General features: G+C 41.7%; 1 protein-coding gene across 8 annotated transcripts in view; it reads right to left on the reverse strand.

Annotated features, from left to right (window-relative positions):
• Positions 1-4,658: 4,658 nt before the first annotated feature.
• Positions 4,659-12,511, reverse strand: part of SPATA6L (spermatogenesis associated 6 like) — a 71,113-nt gene continuing 63,260 nt past the window's right edge. For 6 of the 8 annotated variants that reach the window (XM_054255879.2, XM_054255870.2, XM_035305039.3 and 3 more), the window contains 2 exons: positions 11,049-11,142; positions 9,362-9,983 (listed from right to left, as the gene is read on the reverse strand). In XM_054255879.2, the coding sequence (XP_054111854.1) occupies positions 9,903-9,983; positions 11,049-11,142 (175 nt within the window). In that variant the 3' untranslated portion in view covers positions 9,362-9,902. Of the gene's footprint in view, positions 4,871-9,361; positions 9,984-11,048; positions 11,143-12,511 lie in introns of those variants that run through there. The other 2 variants (XM_078368427.1, XM_078368426.1) reach the window with 2 other exon arrangements.

Here is a 12,511-nt window from a genome sequence, read left to right on the forward strand (position 1 = left end):
ATCTGAGTTTGCAACACCTGGGAATCACACTTGAAATACCTCATTTCACATCTTATTACCCCAGTAAGTCTGCAAACTTCAAGAGGGCACAGGTTGTATTTTATACCCCTTAGTGTGACCCCTCCCTGCCCCACAGGGTCCTGCATAATACTGAGCACACAGAAGGAGTTTAATCAGTATAAGTTGAGTGGGTCCATGCAAAGCTGTGGAATCAATTTGGTTAACTTCAGGGCTGGGAGGAGACCCATTGAACAAAGGATGTCATCCTATCCCTTACGCAATACCAAATGAGTTTTCATAATGAAGATCTCCCACCACAAATGCCACACTTCCAGCAATAACACCTACTGCCTACAGACTGTTCCTGGAAGTCATCCCAATAAAACAAGTAAGATGTTTATCCCAGTTCAAAATTCCAATTCTAGTGAGTGTCAGTTCCTGGAGGAAAAGGAACAGGAAAGTTTATCTGGGGGTGGTGGGAAGGAGGGGACTTCCTAAAAATGCTGTTTACAAACATAGCATTCCAATGACAGGAAATAACAGCAGAAAGTATCTCTTGTTGGCCTAAATAAGAAGTGGTTAATTGTTCCAACTTCTGTCAAGAGACCTTAGTTGCTCTGTTATTTTGAAATGTTCTGAGTTCATGTTTTTCAAACCCTTTAGGTTGAATCATCTGGGATGCCTCAGGGCCAACCAGGTGGCAGCCAAAGGGTGACAGGAAGTGGTACAGAGAACCTGAGGCTTGGAAATGAGACAGAGCAGGGTTTGCAAACTGGCTCTGACACTTGCTTTTCTGAGCCTCAGTGTCCTTAGCAAGAAACAGGGGGAGCAATGCTTTCCTTAAAAAATTAAATGAGATGAGAATAAGAACAGCTCATGCTCACTCACTGCTTATTTGTGTCAGGCACTGATTTGACGTGCTTTAAATGTATTATCTACCAACAATAACATTACTAGATAGATACTATCATTACCTCCATGTTACAGATGAGGACACTGAGACACAAAGAGTGTCTTTAAACATCATAATATTAGGATATTTAAATTATCTGTCCACAGCACTCAGCCTGTAAATGGCAGAACTAGGATTTAAATCCAGGTATTCAGTGGGGCATGGTGGCTCATACCTGTAAGCCTAGCACTTTAGGAGGTTGAGGTGGCAGATCATTTGAGGCCAGGAGTTCAAGACCAACCTGGGCAATATAGGAAGACCCCCGTCTCTATTTTTTATATTTAAATAAATAAATAAATAAATAAAAATACACATACACACAAACACACACACACACACACACACATACACACACACGGTGGAGGGTGAGGAGGGTGAGGTGGGGCGCTGCTAATGAATCACTCTAAAAGATACAGAATCCCGAGGCAAAATTTTGGACTAGAAACTCCTCATTTTGTTGAAGAAGCTCCATCAACTCAGCCATCAAGAAAAGGACTCATCTGCACCAAGGAAAAGCTCCTGTCCTAGACATGACCCTATTTTGACCAAATTCCCTATTTTAGAATGTGAAATTAAGCATAGGTTCTTTCCTTTGATAAACAAAGTAACTTTACTGCCATAATTTGGTGCCCCTAGATCCATTGTGGAGGATAGAAGGCTCCCACGCCAAAGGAGCAAAGAGTTGGGGCTGTTATCACTGTCAGCAGGGTTTCCAGCACAAGGGAAGAGAGGAGAGGAGGTCTCCCCAAGACCTGGAGGTCCCCCAAGTAGTGCTAGGAGGGGGTCCCCTAACCAGAGAAAGACAGCAGTCCCATCGGGTGGTGCTAGCGGGTTCTCTAGTCGCAGCATGGACTAGAGGGCATATCCTGTTCCTTAGGCTGCTCTCCAGAGACTTTGGCTTCTTTGATGTAAGCAACTGTGGGGAATACTGGCTATACTGAGAGTAATGCAGAATTTGGGTGCTAGGGCTGAATTCACACACATCCATCAGTTCTAAAATTACACCTAAAACCAACCACTCCTTTTATGTCAAACATATCATCTGCACTCTCATTTTTTTAAAAATCTCATCTATAATTCATGGCCTACAGGCTTCGGCTAACTTTGGGTCAGTCAGGTGACCATAGAGAAATGGCCTCATTGTGCAGCAGCTTTTGTTTGGAGGGCCCAGGTTCCACAAAAGAGATTTTCTTAGGAGCCTCTGCAAACCAAGACCCCATGAAACATGCTCATGAAATATGCTCCAGGCTTTGACAGATTTGCAACCATAAAAGTCAAGAAAGGAATTATAAACTGAAGCAAGACAGACGGGAATCCTATTTATGATGTTTAATGACGCAGATCTTCCCAAAGTAATCCAAACCCCAAAACATCACAAAATTATTCATGCTCCAAAAGCAGAATACCTCAACTGAAACCCTTGCCCCAGCATGATTCCTCAAAATTGAAATAATTCCTTGAAAAACAAAAAGTTAAAACAAAAATAAGTTAAGGAATAGAGTTAATAGACTTGAAAGTAGAGAGAAAAAAGCACAATTTAGTGTGAAAAATAAAAATGACTTTAGGAATGGGCATTTAAGATCTTATTAAATTAAAGAGTTATTCTCAAACCATTTCAAAAAAACACTGAACATTGAATGTCATGGTGTATATTTTAATAATAACTGAAATGGTATACCAGTTAATTAGGGCTGCTTTCCTTCAGCTTCTTACGTAAGTAGTCCTCTCCTGAGACTTAGGGAATAATCTTAATGTAACAAAATGTTTTCTTATTTTTGATGACTATTTAGAGGTGACATCAAAATTATAAATTGACAACTATAGTTTCAGAGAGACCGAGAACATATTAGCACATTTAATTTAAGCTTGCTGACGGCCTTGCCAAGGTGGAATGCTGGTTGTAATACAGGTTGAATCTCCCTTATCTTCAATGGTTGGGTCTGACCAAAAGTGTTTCAAACTTGGGTTTCTGTTTTTGTATTTTGGAATTTTTACATAAATGCAATGAAATACCTTCAGGATAGGGGATAGGACCTAAGTCTAAACATGAAATTCATTTATGTTTTATATATACCTTATACACATAAGCCTGAAGGTAACTTTACACAACATTTTAAATAATTTTGAGCATGAAACAAAGTTCCAAATGCATTTGACTGCAACCTGCCACATGCAGTCAGATGTGGAATGCACTTCCACAGATGCAGTCACTTATGGTGTCATATTGGCACTCAAAGACTTTGGATTTTGGAGCATTTCAGAGTTGAGATTTTTAGATTGGGATGTTCAACTTGGATATACCTTTATTTGGCTGAAATTCTAAGAAGATAAATGAATTTTGTTTCGTTGTTTTGTTTCTGGAGTCCCTTTTCTGTTTTAGTTTTTAATTTCATTTTCTTAATTTACCTAATGAACTAATCACTATTATCACAATGAGGAAAAAAAAAAACTTGGCTCTCACTGAATCTTCTAAAAATGGAACAAGTTTTAAGGTATTATCTTACTACTCAGGCTCTATAGCAAAATATCATAAAACGGGTAGCTCATAAACAACAGGAATTTATTTATTACAGTTCTGGAAGCCGGGAAGTCCAAGATCAAAACGTCAGCAGATTCAGAATCTGGTGAAGGCCCTCTTCCTGGTTCAAAGATGGAGCCTTCTTACTGTCTCTTCACCAGTGGAAGGAGCAAACGAGCTCCCTTGAGCCTATTTATAGAGCACTATTCTCATTTATGAGGGGTCCACCCTCACAACCTCACCTCCCAAAAGGCCCATTTCCTCAGAGGTTAGGACTTCAAGATACAAATTTTGAGGGGATACAAACATTCACACTATAGCAGGGCTGGTAGAGGAAAACGCTATGGTTATACTGCGAAGGAGGGACATGAGTTTCCACTTTCAGGCTCCTCTTCTCTGGGTCTGTATCAACGAAGACAAATGTACCTCTAGTCTGTCTTTATCCCATCCGCGTCCTCTTCCTGCTCCCTCAAACTGCATAAGCAATTTATAAATGCACCTTCCTAACCAACTTTAAAACATGACATTGGTAGTCCTATCTGTAGAACCTATTCACTTAATGTAATTCTTTTGGAGAAATATTTGAGGAAGCTTTTGTTCCTCATCTAAATTTACAAAGAATTGCTGGAACAAAGGAGTAGGAAACAGAAGGAGTAGTTTAAACTACACTCCAAAGGAACTAGCCTCCTCTTGCAATTTACTATAGAAATTCAACATTTAAAACAAGATCTGAATTCTCTAGAGGCAGTGCTCTCTTGTCTAGGTTTTTAGCGGACTTCATCTAAATCAAGCCTAACACTAAGAAATAAACAAACAACAACAAAAACAGATTTACCAAAAAGAGAAGGTCAAGTTGACAGTTTTCCTGGAGGATTTATCAGGCTATTCCTCTGAATAGCCTTCCTCTAGCTCATATATAACTAATTTGAGAGAGAGAGAAAGAAAGATAGGGGAGGAAGAAGGGATCAGAAGGAGGAAAATAGAAGAAAAGAAGTTTTCAAGAACACATTCACTGTTAAAAATGAAGAATACCTTAAAAGGCATCTTGACATTTTCGTTAGAATTCTAAGAAGTCCTTTCCAAATGGAAAAGCACCTGTCACCCAACTATGGTGCTTTCTATTTCATGTTCAAAACAAACATACAAAAACACAAATTTTCCAGCTTGACAAGAAAATGTGAGCCCCCAGACAGCAAACACTTTAATCAACAATTCTTACCTGGGCACAAAGACTTGAGTACAGGGTTTGGTTTAAAGGGGATTAGCCACCAGTGACTCAACACAGACAACAAAAATTGTTCATTTCTCTAAGGATGCTTCAATTGTCTCGATGAATGAGCTCTTCATGATCCTCATTCGGCTTTCATTCACTTCCCATGCAAAATCTGAAACATCACATTCTACATGTGGTATTGAGAAAAAGGTGAACAATCCAATACAAGTAAGGAGAAAAAGATGATTTCATACTACCCCAGTCTTGGCATGTTGCTATGCCTTGGGATCACTTGGTCTCTGAGCCTTTTTTCCCTGGATTCCTACAACAGGTTTACCCAGTGAGCATCTCTGTGACCTTAGGCAAGTTACTTGACATCTTTGTAAAATATCAGGATGACGACAGAGTATCTACCTTCTATTATTACTGTGACGAGTTAGCAGAGTCCTTGCTACAATAGTAAATGTGCCAAAATAGGTGTTATTCAGTTGAGCCGTTAAACATGTTCTAATCAACTATATTCTACTGAACAAATTTTCTTCCTTCCCTCTTTCCTTTCTTCTTTATTTTTCTTTCTTTTCTTTTTTTTTTTTCTTTTGAGATGGAGTCTTGCTCTATCACCCAACCTGGAGTGCAATGGTGTGATCCTGGCTCACTACAACCTCTACCTCCCAGTTTCAAGCAATTGTCCTGCTTCAGCCTCCCAAGTAGCTGGGATTACAGGCACTGGCCACCACGCCCAGCTAATTTTTTTTTTTTTTTTTTTTTTTTTTTTTTGGTAGACATAGGGTTTTACCATGTTGGTCAGGCTGGTTTCTAACTGCTGATCTCAAGTGATCCACTTGTCTTGGCCTCCCAAAGTGCTAGGACTACAGGCATGAGCCACCACACTTGGCCTCTTTCTTTTTTATTTATTTTTTAGAGACAGAGTGCTGCTCTGTTGCCCAGGCTGGTCTTGAACTCCTGAGCTCAATCAATCCTCCTACCTTGGCATCCCAAAGTGCTGGGATTACAGGAGAGAGCCACCACGTCCAGCCAGAATAATTATATTTGAGCATAAATGGGAGTCACTATGGGATTGGGGATGGGAAGCTTCCAAATTCCCCATCCTTAAGAAACTCACATCTGACTGCAGAGATTCTTAATCCTAAATGTACATCAGAATTCCCTGAAGAGGCTGATGTGGTGGCTCATGCCTATAATCCTAGCACTTTGGGAGGCCAAGGCAGGTAAATCACTTGAGGCCAGGAGTTTGAGACCAGCCCAGGAAACATGATGAAACCCCATTTCTACAAAAAATATAAAAATTACTTTGGTGTGGTGGTGCACACCTGTAATCCCTGCTCCTCAGGAGGATGAGGCACGACAACTGCTTGAACCTGGGAGGCAGAAGTGGCAGTGAGCTGAGATCACGCTACTGCACTACAGCCTGGAAAACTGAAAAAAAAAATTCCCCTGAAGAACTTTTATAAATATACCAATGTGGCTGGGCATGGTGGCTCACACCTGTAATCCCAGCACTTTGGGAGACCGAGCCAGGTAGATCACCAGGTCAGGAGTTGGAGACCAGCCTGACCAATATGGTGAAACCCCATCTCTACTAAAAGTACAAAATTAGCCGGGCATGGTGGCACACACGTGTAGTCCCAGCTACTCAGGAGGCGGAAGCAGGAGAATCACTTGAACCCAGGAGAGAGAGACTGCAGTGAGCCAAGATCACACCACTGCACTCCAGCCTGGGCAACAGAGCGAGACTCTGTCTCAAAAAAAAAAAAAAAAAAAAAACAATGCCAGGCCCTACCTGCAGAGATTCCAATTAAGCTCGTCTGAAGTGGGTTTTGGGCATTGGTATTTTTCAAAGCTCCCCAGATGATTCTAACACCCACTGAGGACAGCTGATCCAGGAATTTGCCTTATGATTTGGGTGCATGGTCACTCCCTGTGTGGTCTGTTGGACCCTGACAAGACCAGGAAGTACTGGGATAAAGGGAGGTACATCTGTGCATCCATGCCCACAAGCTACCAAATGACCAATTCCTCAGAAGCTGGTGACCAAATCAGAGAGGGTGAGTGCCAAATAGTGGAGCTGAAATCTGCAGGCTGGTTGTAATGGAACCCCATGAGGGAAAGTAAAATAACCCCTGCCCAATGGAGACAGGCGAGGTTAGAACCAGTACCAGCCACTGTCTTAGGAACTGGAGTCCTAACGAGCAATAACATGGTCAGAAACCAGCACGTCAATTAATTTTCCCTTTTTAAAAAATGTTTTGGCTATTTCCTTTTTGCTGTTCTTTAATTTATCAAAGGTTTAGAACTACAATTCTTGTCTGCATCTGAGGAAATCTAGGTCTGAATTCTTTGCTGACACTCCAGTTGGGAGCATTGCAAAGGGACTGGCTCCTGCTGAAGGCCAGGCACATAGTGGAACCTGGAATCACAGGGAGCTGCTGAAGCACAGGGAGGAAGAAGTCAGCAGGCCAGGGTGGATGCAGCTCAGCCATCTCCGCCACCTCACAGAGGCAGAGAGCCTGACTCTGCCTGAGGGACCGGAGGTGTCACAGCAGCGACCTTGTCAGCCCTCCTTGGAAGCAGAATCTCAGTCAACGAACACCAGGTCACACACTTGGCAAGGCCACAATGTCATGGCAATCATGCCTTCCAAGAGAATTAGGGATAATCTGAGGGGTTTCTTTGTGGGAGGTTTTGTTTAGGTTTTTTTGAGGGGTATTTGTTTCTTGTGTGGTAAAATTCACCATTTCTAAATATACAAGGGATACTCTGTTTATACCAAAAGTACCAAGTCCCAAAAGATCCAGAAATAGATGTATTCCGACCCCTTCAACCCATTTCTTCCACTCATTCCCTCCCTCTACCTAGTCAGACAATTGGATTCATTGTTTTTGGCTCAAGAATTCCTGACCTTTTTGTGGTAAGAATCTACTTTTTCATCTCCCTGGAATCTCAAGATCGCTGGGGAGACAGGAGAGGGAAAGCTGGCTGGCAGTGAAACAGGTGATACGGAGAAGGGGAGGGACAGGAATTGGTGCTGCCATTACAAGAGAGTCCTCAAGAAAAGCCAGGACTGGGACACACAGTGGGAGCCACTGTGTTGTGTGTGTCAGATGCCTCCTGCCTGGGATCTGTCTTCCCAACCCGTAGGAGTGGCTCTGGCTGTCCTGTTTTAGCTTTTTCATCCTGCTTGTTTCGATCTTTCCCGCACTCACTGAGATGGATACTCAGCATCTTTCAAATACATGCCCTGTTTGTTTAAGATTAGCCAGAGTCTTTTTCATAATCACTAAACCTTCACTAAAATGACCCTCCAGGATCCCAGCCTCACCAGGAATCCATGACTCAAGGAGTGGGGTCAGGGGAGAGCTTCCAGAGAAGGTATTCTAAGCGTGTTCCAAACCACTGGGTGGGAATTCCTGTTACGCAGGAAACCTGTTTTCCAAGATAGAATTGATGTGATTTTTTTTTCTTTTCTTACCTACTCTCTATCCCCCAACATCAGAGTACATATATCAGCTGGTTCAGGGCTCTATGTAACTTGATATTACGCATGTTGAAATTCAACATAATTTGGCATTTAGTAATCATGTGGGCTATGTTCCTGTAACTACCTAAGTAATTGCCTAGATGGCTATTTTGGTAACCAGAGAGTAAATGGCCCAGAATCCATCCTTTAATCTAGCAAGCAGAATGTTCTAAGGTAGAAGCCTGCAGAATGGGCAATTACTTAGCTGTCCTACATACACCTTCTTCTGTGCTAAAGGTGAGGAGCCCTGGCCACTCCTAGGGTAAGCCAACTTGTGCTATAAAGCACGGGTGACCCTCAAACCAGACTTTCAGGAGCCAGACTACAATGAAAACTTAGCAGGTCATCCCACACTCCTTTACTGTTTAGAAAGATGCATAATTATTCTGATCCTGCTGAATGAGGACTACACAGTACAAAGCTATAGGATCCTAGTGGGAGGCTTCTTAAGGTAATGCCCACAAACTCTGCTTGGGTTCCAAAGGGCCCTCTTTCACACACCTGCTCTTTCTCCCCATGGATTTCCATGTATGATTATACTCTAGCTTTGGAAATGCGATAGAATGTGGTGGTTAAGAGACTGTTCTCTGAAGCCACACTACCCACGTCCATATTTTCAGCTCCACCATTCATTAGCCATGTCACCTTGAGCAAGGGACCTAACCTATGTCTCAGTTTCCCTATCTGTAAGATGAAACTAATGATAGTACCTAACTCAACAGATTGTCCTGAGAATTAGATATGAACTTGTTTAATATATGTGAAGTATGTGGACAAGTCTCAGCACTCAGGCCGCATGTTATAAGGAAGGGCAATTATTATTCTGGGCCTGGGTTAGAAATGGAAAACAAAAGAACATATGAGAAACGATGATGTCCCAAAATGTGACTAACTACCTGCCACCAATCTGAATTCTAGAGTTGCCTTGTTACCTCATTCAACATACATTTATAAAAGCTCTCTACTGAGCAACAACCATCGTGAAGGGTCAGATGATACAGGGACAGCAGCAAGGTGGAGGTGGGAAGGCAGGTTCTTGTTCAGTACACACACCTAGTACATGTGTTTGAAAAATTAAATGTGATTCCATTGTATGGTACTAAATGCTGGGTATAAAGCAGTGAGCAACAGGCACAGATCCCTCATCTCATAAAGGTTTCATTCTGGTAGAAGAGATGGATTTTAAACAAGCAGCCCAGATCAAATATAATAATAAATTGTGTCATAATTTATGAAGGAAAAATGCAGGGTGCTAAAGGGTACACATCGGAGGGAGAAGGAGTGTTGTGTCATAGAAAGTCATGAGACTAGAAGGACAAATAGAAGTTATCCAGGCAGAGTCAGGACGATATAGTTCAGATGTAGAAAACAACATGTGCAAAGACCCCACAGCAGGAAAGAGCTCGTGTTCAAAGAGCTGAAAGAAGGCCAGAGGCCCATTAGATAAAGGGTGATGTTGGGGCCGGGGAAATGATTACAAGAGGAGTCAAGAGAGCTGGAAGACACATGCACTGCCATTATTATACAGAGTGAGGAGAGAACGTGGTTCTTAGGTCTCTTCCAAGTCTCCCATCCTCCACACTTTCTAGTTATTTCACAGTGAAAGGATGAAACTGAAAGTCTTTTAGCAAATCCATATAAGGAAAAGCACTTAAGCTGCTTACTTATATAAGACAGTAGCTTAAAAATATCTCAGTGGGTATTGCTTCAGAGGGCAGCTTGGTCTTTCGATGATACAATTTACTTCAGACGTAGAATCTTCCTACAACAAAAACAAATCCAGCAATTATATTATCAATAATGTAACATAGATGGATGATACCCAGATGTATAGTTTTACATGTAAGAGGTCTGTGCATCCCATTTATGCTGTATATGCAATTCACTATATACGTGTGTATGTGGAGTCTTTCTTTTTTTTGTAGAAATGAGGTCTCATTATGTTGCCAGGCTGGTCTCAAATCTCCTGGCTTCAAGGGATCCTCCTTCCTCAGCCTCCCAAAGTACTGGGATTACATGTTTGAGCCCCAAACCAGGCCTTTGTTTACATTTTAAAGAGATTCCTTACTTGAAAAGGTTGGGAATTAAAGCAAGGCCAATGACTTTGCAAAAAAAAGAAGTAAAATAATTCGCTACCCCCATGGTTAGGGTAAACAACATTTAAGTGTCATCCTGCAAATCTAGCATATGCCAGTATTTAATAAGTCAAGAAGACTCCTTCAACTACATGGCATCGTTAAATTCAGCCACTGGGGGCACTGTTACCCTTTATTTGAATTCTTTTGAACTGGTGAAAGGCCACTTAGCTGTGTATCTGAAGCAGTGACAGAGGACTGGGAATATCTACCAATGAATCAGAAGCACTCCCCACACCTCCATAAAAGTCATACAGCCAAAACCACCTTATTAAATTTAGAACAAGTTTCTTTCAGGTTGTGGCCTTACAGAGCTCACACATCCAACTGTATTCTTCCCTGGATTGGGAGTCATGTGTGCAGAGGAAGAGAATGCTCTGTGGGCCTGTCTTCTATTGGTCTTTTGAAAGGACCTCTGCTTGATGACTGCTGTGAATCAAATTAGCTACTACTTTTCCGTCGGATCCAAGCCCCACTGTCTCATCCTCAGGGAGCCAGATCTGACTACCAACCAAGTCAAATATCTGCTACCATTCACTCTCAAGACAACAGGTAATCTCCTCAGTAAGCCTCACAATTTTCCACTTACTTTTGTGGTTATTTGATTAATGTCTGTCTCCCCGACCAGACTGTAAGTCCCTGTTCCCATATTATTTAGTGAGAAAATATCTAGTTTTATAAGAAAGTCTAACCTTGTTTTTGTGCTGCTGAGCTCTGTAGGCTGTCAGAAGATGGCATACCCTCTCATGGATATTCTTCCATGTGGACTGAGAACCAGGATGGAACCTGCACAACAGATGGAATAGGGTGGAGTAGTAACCATCTACCAAAAAAGACACTTAAAGCATATGACAATATGGATTGATATTTAAAACTTAATCATCACAAAAAACAGCGGCATCCAAAATGGTAAACGTAGTGTGATTTCAACATCTTTCTTAAACCTACCCATAGGGAAAACACTGGGGAATAAAAACTGCTCAGATACTAAGAATTTTTTGTGTTTCTATGTGTGGCTGAGTGATTCTTTTCTTCTTTATACTTTTCTGTGTTTTTCAGATATTTCTCTCATGAACAAACCCCACTTTTGCATTTAAAATTTTAATCCAAAAATGTTTAATATACAACTTAATCCCCGTTGCTGTTGTTTTAGGGACAGGGTCTTGCTCTGTCACTCAGGCTGAAGTACAGTGGCATGATCATAGCTCACTATAGCCTTGAACTCTTGAATTCAAGCAATCCTCCAACTCCAGCCTCTCACATACAGAAGACCAACTAGGTACATGTCACCATGCCTGGCTATTTTTTTTTTCTTTAAGAGATAGGGTCTTGCTATGTTGCCCAGGATGATCTCAAACTCCTGGGCCAAGGGATCCTCCTATCGCAACCTCCCAAATAACTGGGACTACAGGTATGCTCCACCAGGAGGAGGTAATTTTTAAATATTTTGTAGAGACAGGGTCTCCCTGTGGTGTCCAGGCTTGTCTCAAACTCCTGCACTCAAGTGATCCTCCTGCCTCAACTTCCCAAAGTGCTGGGATTACAGGTGTGAGCCACTATGCCCAGCTCCCAATCCTGGTAGGATAAAACCCTACCACCAGGATTTTATCTTATATCTCATTTTCTTTAGGCCACCCAAACTCCAAACTGAACCATAGGTTTGATAGTCTCTTTCAGTTCCCCAAACACAGAACATTTTCTACCTTCCATATGCATTTGGCACAGCTATTTGTTCCCTCTTCTGCTTTCCAACCCCTCTCCTACTTTCCAACCCCTCTCACTACTCTTATTAACTCCTACCCACCCTTCAGAGCTCAGTTCAATTGTTGAGTTCTCAGCAAATCCCTCCTGAGCCCTCTCCTGCAGAGTAGGTCAGCTTTCCTGTTATACGCACTTGTGGTTTCATTTATTTATACCTCATTAACACCACTTGCACCGGTGGACATTTTGTCATTATTCGGTTAGTGGCAGTCTTTACTCCTAGAGTGAAATCGGGACTGAAAATCTTTGCTTAATAACTCATCCCAGGACAGAAGAGGAACTGAACACCACAGTAAGTATTTAACAAATATTTCTTGGGTGACTGAATTCATTCTCTCATTCATTCATTCATTCATTCATCCATTCATTTGTATTCAGGAGAGGGATTGTTACC

The sequence above is a fragment of the Callithrix jacchus genome, chromosome 1 (assembly GCF_049354715.1).
Source record: "Callithrix jacchus isolate 240 chromosome 1, calJac240_pri, whole genome shotgun sequence".
Classification (NCBI taxonomy): Eukaryota; Metazoa; Chordata; class Mammalia; order Primates; family Cebidae; genus Callithrix; species Callithrix jacchus.